This window comes from Heloderma suspectum, chromosome 1 (genome assembly GCF_057233095.1).
Source record: "Heloderma suspectum isolate Gila_16-S chromosome 1, 16-S_ref, whole genome shotgun sequence".
Classification (NCBI taxonomy): domain Eukaryota; kingdom Metazoa; phylum Chordata; class Lepidosauria; order Squamata; family Helodermatidae; genus Heloderma; species Heloderma suspectum.
This window is the reverse complement of record NC_139458.1, coordinates 25,917,088-25,937,142: the sequence shown is the minus strand read 5'-3', so window position 1 is coordinate 25,937,142 and position 20,055 is coordinate 25,917,088. Positions and strand designations below refer to the sequence as shown.

The window sequence follows — 20,055 nt, the reverse complement described above, 5'->3', positions numbered from 1 at the left end:
AAAGTCAGAAAGAGCAAAAGAAAAAAAATTAAGAAGCGAACACCTTTTGTACGAGGAGGGAAGAGGATATAGCATCTTCCTAAAAAATGAAGTGATGCCAAGCAAGAAACTACTGGGCAGAGAAATCACAATAAAAGGAAAACATTGAGAGACTAGCTGCCTGCAGACTTTTCCTCCACACATTAAACTGAGGGCAAGAATCCTCCAGGTTTCTATGACCTGCTCTCCATTAAGCAAAAAATCCAATCTTTACCAGGACTCTGCTTTCAGGTTTTTTTGTGGGATTACAATGGGCTCCTTTACATGGCAGACACATGGCTTGAATCAAGGGATGGGGGAAGCACTTCCCTCCCTCCCTGGCATGTGTGCAAAGGCGGGGGGAGAAGGAGAATCTTGTTTTCGTTGCTCAACTGGTGCTGGACTTTTTCCTCTCAGCCCCAGGAAATCTACGATCCCCATTCCCCACACCCCAAATGAAGGTGAACGACCTGGAACCTCTGTCCTAGCCACTGCATAACTCTCTCGGGTATGGGGTGTGTGTGTGAAAACAGCCGACTAGGCAGGTGGGCAATCACATTTGCTACGAGAAAGCAAAGATGCTTGCTTGCTCTCGCTAGTTCTGGACAGACTGACTCAGCGTGGATCGGGCTTGTTCCCGGGGGTTGGGGGGGAGCTGCCAGACCTACTATGTACTCCCCATGCCTGCGATGGAGAAATCTGCTCAAGCATTTACACGGGGGACATGTGGTTTGAATCGAGAAAAGCCCTTCCTCAGCAAGTTCATAGTGCATTATAGCGCTACGCCGCCATCACACACTGCCAATATGGTGCCATTCATTTTTATTACAGCTCATCTCCAATCTTTTTGAAAGCGGAATAAAGAGGGGAAATTGTGGGAGACATCCTGGAGGTTGATGACATCATGTAATGAACTCGCAAACGTCCGTGAATGACCAATCATGAGTGTGCTTGTTTAGAGAAGCCCTAAGTGTGTTCAGCCAAATGCACACAGTAGCCCCTCCAGAAATGACCTGTGGGCTCAATATGTGAAGGTCATGGATGTGGGGGTGGGGCTGGAACATTCAACCCTACTACCTTCCAGGCATTGATTGAACTCATGGAGGAAAACTTCTGAAATGGCCAAATGAAGTGATTTACACCTGGATTAAAAAACTGATTTTAAAAACCGGGATTTTTAAACACTGAAATCAGTTTTTTTTAAAGGTAAATAACAAATTTCTCTTAAATAATAACTCAGTATTAAAAGATCTGAATTTCAACATGCTTGATCTACAGTTAATCAATGTCAATGCCTTCTATCAGATATGCAAAGTTAGGGCGATGAAGCCTTTTTTCTCTTTTTCTATCCCCTCCTGGGGGGGGACAATTTTGCAAAAACAAAAATCCAGGTGGGGTGGGAAGGTTTAACACCCCCCCCCCCCCGAGTGCCACAGTCCTGATCCAGATCAGGGCTCCCTGTGCTTGCACAGAGGTAAAGAAAACTAGCATGCATAGCTCCACAATGCATGCTAGACAGAACATTTGGTTTGGCCCTCAAGGAAAGCTTTTCTATGAAAATGAAGAACCAATCTGATCATTTTGCAAATATGAACATTTACACTCCACCCACCAAAGATGGGAATTTCATTTTGTGAAAGTAGGCCTGACTAGGCCTTGTAAGTAGCTTGGTTCAGGCAAGGTGCCTGATGAGACAGAGAGCGAGAGAGAGGGGGGGGGAGCGCGTGTGTGTGTGTGTCTGACCGACCATGAGAAGGTAATTGTAACTTGCTCATAAGCAAGAATTCCTATCCACCAAAGTAACTCATCCCTAAAGATAAGAAGGCCGCGCTGTGCTGATAAGACTGTTGTTGAGTACTAACTGGTTTCTGAGCATGCATGGTGTGTTTTCTTTGTTCTCCAGCTTTCAGTCTGCATAAATGCATCCTGTTTCCACGGGGGTGGGGGGGAGACACAGTTTCGTCTGTCTCTCCTACAGCCATGATGTGCTTTAATAAATTTCTGACAGTTCAATCTAACCTGCCTTGGATATTTCCTTAACAATTTTCACCTGGTGAAAATAAAGTGCTTTCTGTTCGGAATATCACAACCTCGTCTGCAGGCTACTGAAAGGGGGCTGTGTTGCAGTTAGTTAATTCATGGGGATTTGGGGCACAGCTGGCTCTAGGACCTCCGACAGTGTGATTTCCTGCGATTTCTTCCTTTTGCTCCTCCCCTTCCCCCCCCCCCGACTTTCTCCATTGCTGGGAGCACACGTGTTTGCTCTTTTGTTCCTCCCAGCGTAATGGAACACAAAATGGACTGAACAAACTCCTTTGAAAGTCTGTGCCTGCCTTATATATGCAAGAATATTTGTAACTAAAAGTGTTTTCTTTCCTTCACTGAAGAAAGGTGTGGTTTCCTTTTATCATCTTGAATGCCACACTGGAGGCGTTCAAGATGAGGCTGGACAGCCCTCTGTCGGGGATGCTCTGACTTGGATTCCTGCGTTGAGCAGGGGGTTGGACTCGATGGCCTTGTAGGCCCCTTCCAGCCCTGCTATTCTGTGATTCTATGATCTTAAAATAGTCTCTGTGCACATGATGGGGCTGGTAAACACTCATTCTGGTTTTGCCTTTTGTTTTTTTTCCTGCCAATTGCCTTTCTAACAGGAAGAATCATTACTAAATAATCCCATCGCTTTAGTCTGCCCAATAACTTTTAAATGTGGCTCTGACTATCACTCATGGACATTTCAGTTTTGGTTACTACTTTGCACACTTCCGAACGCTACCAGGCGCTACCAGTCAGAAGGCATTGGGCAGCTCTTCCATCTTTCCCTCCTTCCTGGACTTTCTGCAGTAAGGAAAAAGATGGAAGCAGTGGGAAAACATGGGAGGGTGACATGACAAGTGGAAAATAATGACATGTGGATCTCCCCTAAAATTCCATGGATGAGGCAGGGTGACTGCGATAAAAGCCTCGTCTGGAAGCATCCTTTGTTTTCATTGAGACGAGGTTGGGCCAAGGCAGAGGGAAGCAGGAAGAAGCAACATTGGAAAGAAGAGAAGACAGAATTGTCTAATGTACAGGTTCCTATATTCTCATACTTAATTTCACAAACTGTCATGGCTGTTGTCATAAGACTGGCCCTACATGGGGATATTTTAAAGACATCCCCTCTGCAGGGGAAAAAAAAAAAAAAAGGAATACATGGAAAATGTATACAATGTGATTGTGCAGATGCAATTCCTAGTTGTAAGAACAAAACCACAGTGCAGAATCTACATGGTAGATAATACTTCAGTTGCAAATTCACATAGTTTAGTGGTGCTTAGATTTGCAATCTGAGCTCTAGAGAAACCACCACCCACCCCACTTCACACTGCAGCACATCATTAACAAGTAGGCATTTAGCAGGGAGCTGCCTGCAAAAAGCATTATCCTATGGATTACTTTTTGGACTGTTTATGGTGCAGTATGGGTGTTTTGGTGGTAGATTTTTAAAAACATGTTTATAATATTTTTAAATGAATGTTTCATTACATTCATTCATTCATTCATTCATTCATTTATTTCTTACATTTATATCCCGCCTTTTTTCCTCCTTAAGGAACCCAAGGCAGTGTACATAATCCTCCTCCTGCATTTTATCCTCACAACAACCCTGTGAGGTGGGTTGGACTGAGAGTCTGTGACTGGCCCAAAGTCACCCAGTGAGCTTCCATGGCTGAGTGGGAACTACAACCTGGATCTCCTGACTCCCAGTCCAGCACTCTAGCCACTATACCACACTGGCTCTCTAAATAGTTTTATCCCACAAACTATTTGATTGCTTTAGACTGCAATCCCCCTAGGCTTACAGTCTACTTGCAGGGGAAGGAACCTGGTGCTCTCCAGATTTTTGGACTACAACTCCCATAAACCCTGGCCCATATGGCCAATGGTCAGGGATTCCAAGAGTTTCAGTCCAAAATGTCTGGAAGGTGACAGCTTGCCTACCTCTGCCACTTTGAGTTCACAGGATAGGGCGGGATATAAATCAAATTAATAAATTAATTCAAAAACTACCTTCATTCTGGATTATTTGCCTTTGTGGTTAGGTTCTGGTCAGTTTGGCATTCAAAACAACTATGAATTTGCCCGAAAAAAAATCTGGCTATTCATTCTCACATCTTGTTTCATGATATGTAATAGATCAACCCCCCAACACAGAAAATCCTTAGAATTTCACCCACTCTCTGGAAGTTTGCTGATTAACTCCCCCCCCCCCCGCACATACATGCGCACACACACACCTTTCATGGTCCTTGAAAGTGGGGAGGGAAGATATTTGGCACACGCTTAATACACATGGCATAATTTAGTAAAACTTCAGTGAAATTGTTGTGAGTCATGATCAACTAATCTTGTTTTTTCAGCAGAGGCTGATGGCTCCAATGTCAGTGAAGCGGTGAATCCATTCTGGGTTTCAGTCAGAACTCTAAAGGAGCTATCCAAGGTTGGCACCTTGGATAGCTCCTTTAGAGTTCTGGCTGAAACCTGGAGCAGATTCACCACCCCACTGACATCGGAGCCACCAGCCTCCACTGGGTTTAATTTATTTATTTTTTTTTAAGGATTGGATCAGGGGTACAGAACCTCAGGCTCAGGGACCAAATACAGCCTTCCTGGGGTCCCAATCAAAACCTCTGGAGTTCCCCCAAAGGCCACATCCCCATTCCCACAACCACCAATCAGTTGGTCATTTCCCAGCTTTTGTGCAGTTTTCCTCCATTCTAAAAGGTTGAGATGCTTCTCCAAAAGCTGGCAGTAAGAATGGTAAAATAAAATATGCTGGAATTTTGCCCTTGTGGCTTTCAGCTCCACCCACTGGAATGGGGTACCCAAAAGCTTCCCTAAAATTTAATTTGGCCCTCTGGCTGAAAGATTCTGCACCCCTGGATTAGATGAATCTTGGGGATTCAGATAACATTCCCACTGTTTAGCCATATGTCTTGCCATTGCTCTTTATCTTTTATATTTTAAAGAAAGCATGTCTTCCTAAGTAAATTGGCAGCCTTTCAGGAAATCAAACGCTGTATTATTATAACAAACAAAATACACAGGCTCCATTCTGGGGCAAAAAGCACCCGGAAAACTGCATAATGAAGTTGTCCTAAAGACAAGCCTTTTGAGAAAAAGAGAAATGGTGATAGGAATGTGCATTGTTCAGAAATTCATTGCTGGGTTTTTCTGGTGTTGCACGTATGTCTGTGTTTTTTTGTTTTTTACTACAGTGTGCCACCATGCAGACCAAGAGACAGGAACTGAGAAAAAAATAGCCTGACTTCCCTACGCACTTGCTCCAAGCTGAGAGCTCATGAGCATAGCCTGGGGAGAAAGGGGCCATGTGAGCAAGAAAGGTCAACCATTTATGACAGTGCTAACTAAAGTCAATTGAAACATAAAACCGCCCTTCCCAAAAGACATACAGAACATGAGCTCTGTAGTGCAGGTGCGCCCACTGAAATACTGTAAAAAGTCTCCAACATGCTATGTCGCTAAACCTCATGAAAGCAGCTACTGCAACTTGCTGTGTAACCGCTGATCCATCATATGCAATTCAATGGTAACAAAATCTTTAGGCAAATGAGGCCCCTCAAAGGAATAGTCAAATGCCAGTGAAATCATAGAAGCATAGGGTTGGAAGGGGCCTTCAAGACCATCGAGTCCAACCCCTGCTCAGTGCAGGAAGCCTGATTCCCAAGCGGTCTCCCATCCAATTTCTAACCAGGGCTAACCCTGCTTAGCTTCCGAGATCAGATGAGATCGGGCACAATCTTTCATTTAAAAAGGCACTAGTAGTTCTTTCCTTTTATTTCCTGGCATAATTTTACATGGGCCATCCATCAGTCAAAGTCTGTACAGGTGAGTGAGAAAAAAATATATATCCAAAGATGGAAATATGTGACATGCCTAAAATGTGTGTGTTCTTTGGAAATATATGATATGTGTGTGTGTGTGTGTGCGCGCGCGCGCGTGTGCATGAGACAGAGAGGCTGGTGGGTGTAGGTTAGAATATTGGTGAGTTGTAGATCTTTCTGGTTTTATGAAGGGCAGCTCAAGCTATTTTGTCACCCTGGCCAAACATGAAATTTTGCTGCCTTGCAAAATGGTACCTCCTTTCCTGTGCTCCATAGGTAAACTGGGAGAGAGGGAAACATTTGGGGGGATTATGCAGGAAGGGACATACCTGGTGTCCTACCACAGAATCTGTTGTGTTGTTCCAAGGTTCTGGGAGCAATTGGGGGGAGAATTACTGCATCACCCCCCACTTTCAAGGGTTTTCCAGAAAGGCTAGCATTTGTTGGATTATCCAAAACCCAATGCCTTTACTAGGAACAACCACAGTGTCACAAAACAGTAAGAAAGCTTTCAAGTGCTACAGGCTGGATAGGAGAAAAAGCAGGAGTGAGGGAAAAGACTAAATGTTGAAGCCATGAGGTCAGCATTTAGACCCAGTCTCAAGATTAGGTGGGGGGAAGGGGGATTGCAGACTGATTATAGATTCGATTGGTTAGATTGAGGGAGTCTCTGCTAAATTCTAAGGGTATCTGGTTACACATAGGATTCTGGGATGTAGAAGCAATAGGTAACCCCATGTTGCAAACATAAAGTATTTATGGCTGTTACCCTGATCTATCTCATGCCTTAAATGAAACACGCAGGTAACCAAGGTCTATGGTGCAGCCACATTCAGAACATTTGCAGTTCTAGCAGGCATGCTTAAAACAGGACACAATAGCATGGGAGATGGTATAATAAAAGGGTGACAAAAACTTATCAGGAAGACAGATCAATTTCTTTCTATCCATGCAGTTGTGGCTTAGTTTAGGTTTAATGTGGAGAGAATGAATTCTTTCTGAATATAAAATCTCAAACACATAAAATGAAATGAATATGCCCCAGGATTCAGATAGGAATAAGGAAGGCGTTGTACAGAGACGTCCTTTCTGTGGAACTAACTGCTATGGGATGTTGAAAAGGCAAACTAATAAAAACGGGAGACTGAACTGGATGTTGACACACGAAGAGCATTATGTAAGATGGTCAGTTTCAAAGCATATTATAATGAAAATAAATTCTAACCTAGCCAGCCTATGTTTTAACAACAATAGTGCTTAGAATGTATACACTATTATATTAATTTATTTAGTATTTAATATAGCATTTTGTGGTGTTCAAGGAACTTCACATACACTCAGTAATCTCTACAACAGCTCTGTGAGGTAGGCCAGTATTATTCCCTATACAGTGCAGATGTGAATGGGGGTGGGTAGGGGACTGAGGCCAACAGATGGTACCGTGCTTAAGCATCCATCTATTCCTTTTTTAAAATGGGTCCTGAAAATCCTTTTATTCCAGAAGTCACAGCTTAATAATTGATTCTGAAATGTTAATGTACCATTTGGTTTATATCGGTTGTAAATCTGCTGTGTGTGTTTTTTAATTTGATCATATGTGAGTACATGTTTATTGCTGGCACACATATTCTTCCTTGTAAACCACGTGGATACCTGGTGTTAAAAGCAGGATATGAATCACTTAAAATTAAGTAAAATCATATGTGAATATAGCACTGAGGTAAGATTTGAGCCAGGAACTAGAACACTCTTCACCACAACGCTAGGCCAGCTCCTGCTCATTTGCATTATAGAGCAATTTAATCCAGTGCTTGGATTTCAAGGCCGATGGGGGAAGCTTAGCTACTGTTGTTAGAAGCTCAAAGGGGGCATTTGAATTGGGGGGGGGTGTCTCAGCGGCCAGGGGTACGCACACATCCCATCATTTGAGCACAAACGTAAGCCAGACATGTGAAAACACCAAGAGATCACTTTCCAGCAGGGTAGAGAGCCAGTATGGCGTAGTGGCGAGAGTGTTGGACTGGGAGCCCAGAGATCCGGGTTCTAGTCCCCACTTGGCCATGGAAGCTCACTGGGTGACTTTGGGCCAGTCACAGACTCTCAGCCCAACCTACCTCACAGGGTTGTTGTTGTGAGGATAAAAGGGAGAGGAGGAGGATCATGTCAGCCGCCTTGGGTTCCTTGCAAGAGGAAAAAAGGCAGGGTATAAATGCAATAAATAAATAAATAGTCGTGTTAGTCCATTGCAGCAACACCAACCAAGAGCCTGGTGGCACCTTAAAAGGCTAACACTTATTCTGGCACAAGTTTGGACGGACTAGAGCCCACCTCGTGAGATGCATGGAGTATTATGGAGCGTTTCAGGTTTATATGCGGTGCATACAGTGCACTGCATTACCACTGCAAAGCAGGAACTCCTTATGCCATGAAGCCAATCCCAGAAGCCACGAACGGCCTGAGAGAAGGAAACACTTAAAGCTCCTCCCTGCATCACCAGAGACATGATCGTATGCCTTATACCGAGCACGATCTCATATTGGGCATGACTCCATCTTGCCCAGAACCATCTCCTCTCACTGGCAGCAGACTGAGTGGGGAATGGGGTGGAACAGAGTATCCTGGAATAGGGCATGGCTGGCTGAAACAACAGGAGCAATCCATGCTGCAACATTCTGTTGCAGGTCCCACTTGTGTCATTCAGCGGGAGATGCCAGGGACTGAGCCTGGGGGCCTTCTACATGTAATGCATGCTCTACTGGCCCGTGCCATGGTTCTGGGCCAATGCTGATATGCAGGGGAGGGGGTGGGCTGCTGAGTTATCTTCAGGGTTCAGCAAGGAGCTGCACTATAGGAACTCCTGCATATTAAGGCAATAAAAGGAAGTGCTCCAAGAGACAGATCAGTCTTAGCCATATGCAGTCATCCAACGCACAGAGCCTTCAACAGCTCATTAACTCCCTTCAAAGCAGGACACAGGCCATTGGTATCGAGTCATTTCTATAGATTTTACCAAGCGCTCCGTTATCTCACCGAACCCCATAACACAGCACGGTGCCCATTAGGCTGAGGGACAGGAAGGAGAGCAATTTGCCAATGAACATGCCCTTCATTTTTAATGGTCAAGTGCTGATCGGTGGAGGCTGGTGGCTCCGAGGTCAGTGGGGTGGTGAATCCACTCTAGGCTTCAGTCAGAACTCAAAAGGAGCTATCCAAGGTGCTTAGCCCCTTTAGAGCTCTGACTGGTTCTAACTGAAACCCGGAGCAGATTCACTGCCCCACTGACATCAGAGCCACCAGCCTCCACTGGTGCTGATGTGAACTAAGTTGTCCCATTTCCAAACAAAACAGTGTTCACACATCTCTCTGTGGTGCAAATGTGCAGCGCTGAACTGTAAGTGTAAAACTGTCCCCCCGAGTTAGGGCGCAGCAGAATAAAACTGCCCAAGTAAGTATTTTTCATGCCATACCTTGCTGCAGCCTCCTGGATAACATTCAGGAGCTGATTCCATAGCAAATAAGGAAGCAGGACAGAAGTGAGGTAGTGGAATTCACATATTCCTCCCACAGCTTATAAAAAGTAAGTCGCAGATATTGAACAGCAGGGTGTGGTGCTAGACTTTGATCGCAACAGTGCTTAGCCACAGAACCTGTCTTCAGTACTAAAAATGTCAATGTGCCATAGTCAGATTAGGACCTGGGTTCAAATCTTCAGCTAGGTGACCTTGAGCGAGTCACTATCTCTCAGCATAAACTACTTCACAGGATTGCTGTTGTGAGAATAAAACGAGACTGGCAGTGGGGTGGAAGAAACATGTACTGAACTTCCTGAAAGCACTAGAGAAGGGTAAAAATGACAAATTTTTAAGAAGACTCAGCCCTGGTTTCATAACAAAATGTCCCTGAGCATGGTCAGAACTGCCACTCATTATTGGAAAGAAGGGAGAGAATATGGTGAGGGGAAAGGGGTACACTCTGCCTTGCATTGGTGCAGTTTGGTAATTTTAATGGTCTTACTTGTGGGTGAATTTGCTTTTTTCCTCCTCCCTCCCAATCCCCTTTCCTTTTGTGTTGTGTCTTTTGGACTGTAAGCCTTTGGGCAGGGAGTGTCTTATTTCTTATTTCTGTAAGCAGCCTTTTTGGCTGAAGAGCAAGATAAAAATGCTATAAGTAAATAAAAGAATAAATAGATGGCAAAGTGTACGATTTCAAAATGTGGTAAGCCAGCCCTGCTCCATTTGGGGGCCTTCTCGCACAACCTGCTGAGTGGAGCCCTGGTCTTCTGCAGCAAAGTTCCACCCTGTCGGCACTGCCGCTAGGTTGCTAGCGATCTTCCTCTGGCAGAGCTTCTTTGTCTGAAAGAGCTACATGACAAGCGAGGCTTTGCCAGGTGAAGTCCCCCCAGCCCCAACCCCTTTGCCAGCAAATGCTGTGGAGAGAGAAAAGCTTTATCTTCTGGTCACACAGCAGTCCTGCTGGAAGAAAGGCTGGCAGCCCGCGGTGCAAATCAGGGGAATCCAATTTGCTGTGGCCCTTTTATCATGACTCGAGGACCTCACCACGCTTTGTGACAACACTTATGGAAAAGACTTGGTGAAGGGGAACGGAAATGGAGCAGAACAATGACACTCCAAGGCAAGCTGAAGGAGAGAGAAGAATGGGCTGGGATTTACGACTGGGAGAGCCCCACGGAGAGCCCCACAGGGCATCATCAGAGCAGAGATTCACTCCAGAACCCTGCTTCTGGTGCCAGGGCCCTGGGACAGTACGCAAAGAGTACCAAAATAAGCACCCTCAAGCATGTGCAAAGTGCGATTTCCCACATACCTGGCCAATGCACCCATCGCTATCTGAGGTTTAAAGGCAAGGCTAATCAGCCAGAGAGAATCGCCAGCCTTCCTTGACCTAGCGGGCCACTCTGGGTGGGGTCAGTCTGCAGCTCCCATCTTCCCCAGCCGGCACCGGAGGGGCGCGCCAGCTTGGGGAAGGCGGAGGCCGAGATCTAAATCCCCTCGCGCTTCCTGCTGGGGGTGGAAAGGGCTGCGGCAGTGAAGTGGAAGGAGCGAGGAAAGAGGGCGCCCCGGGCAACGGCCGGTGCAACCGCGCCGCCGAGGCCGAGGCGGAGCGGGGCCCCGTTCCTGCGCCTGGGGCGCCGCCCTCGCGAGGCCAGCTCACCTAAAATCTCTCTCCTCCGCTGCGTGTGGGGCTGATCCGTGTAAACCCACTCGAAGTCCCCGCGCTTGCCCATCCCTGCCGTGCACCTGCCGCCGCGCTCGGCTCCCTCCCAGGCAGCGCTCGGGAACGCGGCGCGGCGCGGCGCCCGCGACGGGGCTTATATGGGCTGGGCCGCGCCCTCGCCGGCCGCGCCCCAGCGCGAGGGGCTTGGAGCACTTCCCCGGCAGCTGCCCTTCCCCCGCCTTCCCCCCGTCCTCTCCTTCCCCCGAGTAAGCGCGGAGGCGCTGATCCCCGTGGCCCTGATCCGGAGGGGAGATGGGGCTGCGCCCCCAGTTTATTTTGCCGAAAAGTGATTCATGATCGCAGTTGGAGCAGTTTGGCAATATACGTTGCAGGTGTGGGGCCTGATCCGGATCACGACCGCGGGGAGGGGGGAGAGTTAAAGCCCCCCTCCCCCATGCTTGCTGTAAAGTAAAAAAAAAAACAAAAACACCACGTCGCTGCTAGCCACATCTTTAAAGTGATGCGTTCTTCGGCCATTTTCAAGGTTAAACTGCCCCTTTAACTATGTTCGTTCATACTGCGTTCAGCACACCCTCTTTCTTTTTCCACTTGCTGGTAGGCGCGCCCGGGGCCCAATCTGGATCAGGGCCACCGCACGACTGTAGGGGATGTTTGACCCTTCTCCACCCAGCCGCTTCTTTTCCTAAAATTCTCCCCGCCACCTTGCATGCGAAGGGGGCTCAAGGGAGACGCCTCCGTTGACCTGGGGAGCAACCTTCGGCACGGTTAGACGGAAGAAGTCCTACAATTCCCAGCGTGCGCCAGACAGCCGTGCTGCGCCCTTGGCCGTTTTCTGGGGGCTGAACTACACAGTGGGTTGTACCCAACGTTAGTCTGACTCAAGTCCCATTCATTTCAATGGGTATACTCTAAGTAGGACTAACGCCGGAGCTATCCCTGTACTTTTCACGCGAAGCTGCTAAGGCGCGCCACCGTGTGGGGAGTCTGTTTGTCTTCGTCCTCACCTTAGACCTTGGCCAAGCGGGCCTTTCTGCGCGTTGTTTGAGCTGTTCGGAACTGCCAGGTTTGGCTGTTACTCTGTAAATAGCATTGAGGTAAATTATCAGCGCACCCGGGATACTCCGTTTCCGTCTCAGCATCCCTTTTCACTACTGTTGTTGTTGTTCAGTCGTTAAGTCGTGTCCGGCTGTTCGTGACCCCATGGACCATAGCATGCCAGGCCTTCCTGTCCTGCACTCTCTCCCGGACTGTGCTCAAGTTCATATTCATTGCATCCGTGATGCTATCTAGCCATCTCATCCTCTGCCGTCCCCTTCTCCTTTTGCCTTCAATCCTTCCCAGCATCAGGTTCTTTTCCAGTGAGTTTTCTCTTCGCATTTGGTGGCCAAAAGATTTGAGCTTCAGCTTCAGTATCTGTCCTTCCAATGAGCAGTCAGGGTTCATTTCCTTTAGGATGGGCTGATTTGACCTCCTTGCAGTCCAGGGGACTCGTAAGAGTCTTCTCCAGCACCTCAGTTCGAAAGTATCAATTCTTCGGTGCTCAGCCTTCCTTATAGTCCAGCTCTCACAGCCATACGTTGCTACTGGGAAAACCATAGCTTTGATTATACAGACCTTTGTCAGCAAGGTGATGTCTCTGCTTCTTACTATGCTGTCTAGCTTTGCCATAGCTTTCCTCCCAAGGAGCAAGCGTCTTTTAATTTCATGGCTACAGTCACCGTCTGCAGTGATCTTGGAGCCCAAGAAAATAAAATCTGTCACTGTTTCCATTTCTTCCCCTTCTATATGCCAGGAAGTGATGGGGCCAGATGCCATGATCTTCGTTTTTTTAATGTTGAGTTTCAAACCAGCTTTTGCACTCTCCACTTTCACCCTCCACAAGAGGCTCTTTAGATCCTCTTCGCTTTCTGCCATTATGGTGGTATCGTCTGCGTATCTGAGGTTGTTGATAATTCTCCTGGTAATCTTAATTCCGACCTGTGATTCATCCAACCCGGCGTTTCTCATGATGTACTCTGCATATAAGTTAAATAAGTAGGGCAATGATATGCAGCCTTGTTGTACTCCTTTCCCAATTTTGAACCAATCGGTTGTTCCATGTCCGGTTCTTACTGTTGCTTCTTGACCCTCGTACAGGTTTCTCAGGAGACAGGTAGGGTGGTCTGGTACTGCCATCTCTTTAAGAATTTGCCACAGTTTGTTGTGATCCACACAATCAAAGGCTTTAGCGTAGTCAGTGAAGCAGAACTCCGTTCTAACAAATTTCTGTTTGCTGGCGATGAAAACTACTAGGAAAAAAGTACACAGGTAAATTTCTGTGCTATATCCAACTTTAGTCTTAACTTAGAGTAGACCCACTGAAATTGAGCTTTGGCTATTGGGCCATATAGAAATAAATAAATGAATTGAATACAACCGTCTGTCTCCACTCAACATTTCTCCTACTATAAGGGACAGATGATAAGCGGGTGCGGGTATCAATATCACACTCATAAATAATGCCACAGAGCACAACATAGAGGTAGTGTTTCATGTCTCTGAACCTGTGCAGAGTAAGGCTGCAGCACCTTGAGGGCCTTTTTAGCATGTTCAAGCGTAGGGAGGGGGAATCCACTTTTTATGCAGTTGTAGCAAAGGGACACCGACAAGAAAGCTGTTAAGCTTGGGAGGCGGCCGGAGGCTTTTCGGGGTGTCTTAGGACTGGTATACCTTTGAACATGTCTGAGACATGTCTATACTGAAGACGAGCACAAATAAATAATTCTGCTTCCCTGCAATCTCTCTACTCTCCTTTAGCCACCCTTTCACTCCTTTGTCATTTAATGGTCCAACAATCTCGCTGCCTAGTTTTCTGCTTGTGAAATCAGAGAACAGAATTTATAGGATCCCTCCAAGAGTCCAAGATTTTCTCAGGCAGTCTGTTCCACAGTCAAACAACTCATACCATCGGGATGTTTTCCTTAGTGTTTCATCAGAATCCACTTTCTTGTAATTGGACCAATTGCATTGGGTCCTACCCTTTGGAGTAGGGGTGCGGAACATAAGAACACAAGAAGAGCCATGCTGGATCAGACCGAGGGTCCATTTAGTCCAGCATTCTGTTCACACAGTGGCTAAGCAGCTGTCCACAGGAAACCCACAAGCAGGACACAATCGCAACAGCACCCTCCTGCCCATGTTTCCTAGCAACTGGTGTACATAGGCATAGTGCCTCTGATACTGGAGGAAGCAAATAACCATCATGATTAATAGCCATTGACTGCCTTCTCCATGAATTTGTCCAACCCCCCTTTAAAGCCATCCAAATTGATGGCCATTGCTACATCTTGTGGAAATCAATTCCATAGTTTAACTATGTGCTGTGTGAAGACGTTCTTCCTTTTATCTGTCCTGAATCTCCCACCAATCAGCTTCATGGGATGACCCCACTGGGTTCTAGTATTTTGAGAGAGGGAGAGAAATGTCTCCCTATCCACGTTTTCCACATCATGCATAATTTCGTACACTTCTATCATGTCTCCCCTTACTCACCTTTTCTCCAAGCAAAACAATCCCATCTGTTGTAACCTTCCCTCCTAGAGGAGTTTGGCCTCTCAGGCTGGGGGCCAAATTTGGCCCTCTGGGGCTACCCAGAAGACTCTGCTCCCTTTCCCCTGCCACTGATGGTTTGGCGGTTTCTCGGCTTTTCTGTAGCTTTCCCACATTCTAAAAGGTTGAAATGCCTCCCCAAGGCTCAGTAAGAGCTTTAAGCTAAAATATGGGAGGGGCCGTAGCTCAATGTAACAGAGCACCTGCTCTGCATGCAGAAGATCCCAGGTTCGATTCCTGGCATCTCCAGGTAGGATGAGGAAAGAATCCTGCCTGAAAGCCAACACTGCCCATCAGTGTCCACAGTACTGGGCTAGATGGTCTGACTCAGTACAGGGCAGCTTCCTATGTTGGGGGGGGGGGTTGGTCCTGCTCCTTTTTCCATCGGCTCCACCTCCTTTGCCTTCTGCCCTGCTGTATTGCCCCTGCCGTAGGCTTCGCGCTCTTAATTTAGAGTTGTGCTATGCTGCAGCATAGCACAAACACTGCCCTGGGCCACTGTAATCATGTCTAAGGCCAGGCAGTTTTGCAAAACAGCAATTCTCATACTTGAGATTTTTTTTCTAATGGCTTCTAGTGCCTTAGCAGTGTTCTTCAATACCATTTCCATTGCCCTTCCAAACACATTCACTTTGTACATTATTGTGTCTACTCCACCTCCAGGTAATAGGCTCCAGGCATAATCAGCTGAACTGAAGATGTCTCGTTGCCATCTCACCTTTCAAGCCCTGTAATTACCTAGTGCAGGGTTTTTCAAGGTATTCACAGACCTATAGGGACCCCACAGCAGTCCCAGGGAGCATCTTCCAATCCACCCTGGGGGCAAACATGGCCATGCTTTTTCTCCACAGATCCAATAACTACCATTAAGGGCAGCCCAGTTGATACCAGGCCGCTCTTTCTAATTTGTGCACACCCATCCTTGGGCATTGTCACCGGGGCATGCATGTATGGTCTGGCACCCCCTGCTGAACCCCACTTGTCGTTGAAAGCATGGTGCTACTCTGTTGTGTCTCACTTGTTCCCAACACACTAATGGCCGTGGTGGGGCGTACACCTTTAAGGGAGTAAGCCATCCTATCCCATTGTGTAATTGCTCAAACCCCTCTCTGATCCTCATGGATTTGTTTGCCTTCTGCATGTTAACTCTGAAGGCTCTGTCCCAGGCGGCACTGATATCAAACCATTGGAAACCACACTCAGTGTCATTCGGGGTTGCAACTGACAGTAAAGATGTTTGCAAATCTCGTGTAGCATTTAAGAAATCATAAAACGCACACAACAAGCTTTCATTAAAATCCAACACCATAAGTGGGAAACCCCCCACATGGTGAGGCATGATGGAGCAAATCCAGCAACTGAATTGCTCCTCCAGCTGGGCCAGACAATGGCTGACTTTCACATAAGTGTTCTCCTCGCCCGTGGTCCAGACTGGCAGCAGGCTCACCAACACCCACCACCTCATTTTGACACTTCAAAGCTTTGCCATGACTGCAAGGAAAAGAAAGGAATCAACACGGGAAACAGTCTGGGCTATGGTTCTATGCACAGCCTGTCCCCGCAGGGCTGGGCCTCCTTTGAGGGGGGTTAAGTGTCCCCTGGGGGAAGAAGGGGTTACCCACACCCCTGCTAGGGGGCTGGGTTCTTTAAACTGGATGTTAAGAATCACTTTAACTTAATTATTAAGACAGTTGAGCAATGGAGTGGTTCAACTTGAGCTTCAGGGACCCAGTCAGGGTAGTGGCCATGCTCCAGTTAGGGCACCAGAGCCCTCTTGGCACATGGTAGCACAGGGGAACTTTGTGATTAAACAATTGCTGGAGAAAGGAAAAAAGATCAGACAGGCGGTGTGTGTGGGGGGAGATATTCTTTAACTGGCCTGTCGGCCTGGGCGGCCATTTACGGTTCTAGGTACCAAAAGATAAGAGATAGAAGGAACACCATCAGCATGCCCGTGATGGCTACTAAATCCTCTCTACTCAGTTCGGCACTGGCCATTATCTGCAAAACAAAAAGTGTGCAGGGAGTGCCTGGGGCGGGGCGGTCTTCCCCTCTCAGCAAGACTGTGTATGTATTCCCTGGGCCTTGATACAGTGCCTCTCCTTCAGCTGGGTCTGTTCTCCCAGGCAATTGCACCCACACTCGCCCACCTGGTGATCCAAAGCCACCGCTGCCTCGTGCAGTTGTGTCTGCAGGCGGCTCCCCCTCCATCACATGCAGGGTGAGAAGGGCCTTCTCCAACACCAGCTGCGCTATGCGTTCTCCCTGCTCAAAAGAATAAGAATTTAGGGATAGGTTGTGCAAAACAATCTTGCATTCCCCGATAGTCTGGATCAATAACCCCTCCCAATAGGGCAAAGCCCTTGGTGGCCAGACTCGACCTGGCTGCTAGATGCCCATATGTGCCAGGAGAGGTCTGGATTCCTATTCCCACTGCCTTAGTGGCAGTTCCCCCCGCATCCAGCTTGAATACACAGGGAGTGTGTATGTCTAGGCCCACTGCCCCAGGAGTGCTTTGAACAGGAATGCAAGCTTCAGGCAGCAATTTCCAGACTGTCAGTCCACCACCTTTTGGGGAAGGGGGAGGATTCACCAGCCTGTTCATGGGTGAGCTCCCCCCTAGGAGCCCCCTTTGATTGAGTAGGCGGACGGCTTCATCTAAATGTCTGCACCACTGCTTTAAATCAGATCTCCCAGTCAATGGTTTTATTTGCACTTTCAACAGGCCATTAACCCTTTCCACCAAACCTGCAGCTTGTGGATGGTATGGGATATGGTAAATCCAAGTCACTCCGTTATCCTCTCCCCATGTTAAGATGGCTTTTCCTTTGAAGTGGCTTCTATTGTCGCTCTGAATTTCTTGGGGCGTGCCATACATCTTCTCCAAGGCTCCTATTCCTCTTAGGGTATTCTGCTGCGTTGCATGGGCATATGGTGTGGAAAATGACTAAGGGAAAGCTATGTTGTCTCGGCTTTTTCGTGCTACATGGCAGATTTTTCAAAGCCCTAAAACTGTTATCTCAGTTTCTTCCGTGCTAAAGAAGAGACTGCTAGGACAGTAGAGATAAGTTATCTTATTTCCACAGCAACTCACCCAACACCTATGAATCATTGTGCTTGCAAAATAATTGTGTCATAAATCCTGGGAAAGTTGCAGGGCTCTTAGAGAAGAAGCCGGAGGAAGCGGTTCAGTAAAAGTTCAGTTGATAATGACCAGACATGAGGCTGGGCTTGGCAGATGTCACTTATTTAGCCACATTATGATTATAAATGTAACTGGTGAGTGTTGAGCTGTGCTGCCTCTGTGTTGACAGAGCTGCCTTCGCTGTATACACGAATAAACACGAGCTGAATCTTACCCACGTGTCCAGAGCTTAATTGGAGAGCAGCTGGGCACGGACCTCCAGGTCCAGTTTGGACTTCTACCACAATGGGAAGACTTGGGCCACTCCACTGAAAGTGTACACACACTAAGGCATAGCGAGCGCCTTGGTCTTTAGGCATGGGGCCAATGTAGTCAATTTGCCAGATTTGTCTGGCTTGGCTCCCCGAGCTATGTGTCTCCAATTTTTCGGGCCAGCTATTTTATGCTGCTTGACTTTGCTGCAGACAGGGCAGTTTTGGACAACTTCTTCAATGTTTCTCTTGGGTAGGGGCAGGCCTCTTTGTTTGGCTCATTCCCAGGTACAGTCTACCCCCCCAGTGCCCACAGCACGTGTGAGCCCAGTCAGCAAGGGCTGCTTCTACTCCTCTGACTTTCACAGGTTTGTCAGCTTCTATGTTGCCCAGTGGGGATGTCCCAGCATGGGAGTCTACGTGCCCCACATACACTCCACCCTGGCGTGCTATGCTGTATATCTTCTGCTACATATCTGACCCCCAAACTGACTGGCCATGGGGGGCCCAGTCTTTTGCTAACCAATTGGTCATCCACCGGGTGGCTTCTTTGAACACTGCTCATGAGTCTGTGTATATGTACAGGGGCCTCCGTGCTTCCCCTGTAATCACCATCCAGATGGCTCGCAACTCAGTGCATTGACTGGACTGGCCCAGCCCTTCATCCTAATACAGGGTTTGATCTTCTGGCTGGTATGCAACTGCTGCCCATTGGTGCGCCCCACCTGAGCCCCGAGCCGAACCATCCATGAACCAGACTCTCTGCTGCTCTTTAGGTGGAAGTTGGTCCGGGGGGGGGGGGCTCTTTGAGTGGTGAGCTGGGGACCAGCAGATCTTGCTCTGCCGCTTCTTTGTCTTCAGCCTCTCACATGACAGCCCCGAGATATGTTGCCATCTGATCACTAATGGGGGATGCCACCATGCAGCTCTGCTGTTGCAAGTATATTCTCCACTTTGCTAGGGTGGGGTGCTGGGCTGTCCCTGTTCGCCCCAGTTGGGTATCTGCTACCCAATTAGCAATAGGGTACTGTGTCTTTACTTGGACCTGCTGGGGTCCGGTGGTCCGCTCTGTGTCTAGCAGTGCTTGGTAGGCAGCATATATCTGCTTCTCCAGGGGGCTATAATTCTCTTGGGCTCCCTTCCAACCCGCAGACCAAAATCCCACAGGCATCCGCTTGGCCTGTGCACTGCACTGCGCTGCCACAAGCCCCATGCCATCCCTTCCTCTGTGGCAATGACATCTAGTCCAAAAGGCTGGTTCAGATCTACTGGGTCCAGTCTGGCATGTTCACCGACTAGCTGCTTGGCTGCCTTGAAGGCAGCATCTTGCTTCTCCCCCCATTCCCATGCAGCTTGCTTTCTGCATAAGTTGTGGAGGGGGCATATTATCTGTGCCAGCATAGGCACAAAAGACCTCCAGAATCCCAACAGGCCTAGAAATGACTGTAGCTGCTTTTTGTCAGTAGGTGGTGCTGCTCCCTCAATTCTGTCCCTTCCTTCCCTTCTCTGGAATGACTCTTTGCTGACCTAAATGCTCAGACATTTCACACTTTCCGCTGGACTTTGGACTTTTGGGGGATTATTGCCCATCTTTGGCTCTCAAGGGGTTGTATGATGGCATCCAAGGCTACTTGGACTGCACTACGGTCATTCCCAGTCACCATGACATCATCAATGTAATGATACACACGCACCACCGGTGAGAGCTGCACCTGTGCCAAGTCCTGTGCCACCATTCCGTGGCATATCGTGCCACTGTGAACATAACCCTTTGGCAAGACGCAAAATGTATACTGTCTCCCAGGCCACTGGAACAAGAATTGATCTTCACTCTCAGGCGCTATGGGTATCAAGAAGAAGGCATTGGCCAGGTCTAACATGGCATGCACAGTGCCCACATTCTTTGTCAGATCTTCTACTAACATCACTATATTGGTGACAGCGGCATGCAGGGGGGGGAGCACACACGCTG

At 47.7% G+C, this 20,055-nt stretch overlaps 1 protein-coding gene across 1 annotated transcript in view; it reads right to left on the bottom strand.

Annotated features, from left to right (window-relative positions):
* The window catches only part of DEGS2 (delta 4-desaturase, sphingolipid 2), a 31,630-nt gene extending 20,427 nt beyond the window's left edge, over positions 1 to 11,203 (bottom strand). The window contains exon 1 of the mRNA XM_084838826.1: positions 11,076 to 11,203. Within this exon, the coding sequence (XP_084694952.1) occupies positions 11,076 to 11,148 (73 nt within the window). The 5' untranslated portion in view covers positions 11,149 to 11,203. The remainder of the gene's footprint in view (positions 1 to 11,075) is intronic.
* Positions 11,204 to 20,055: the final 8,852 nt, after the last annotated feature.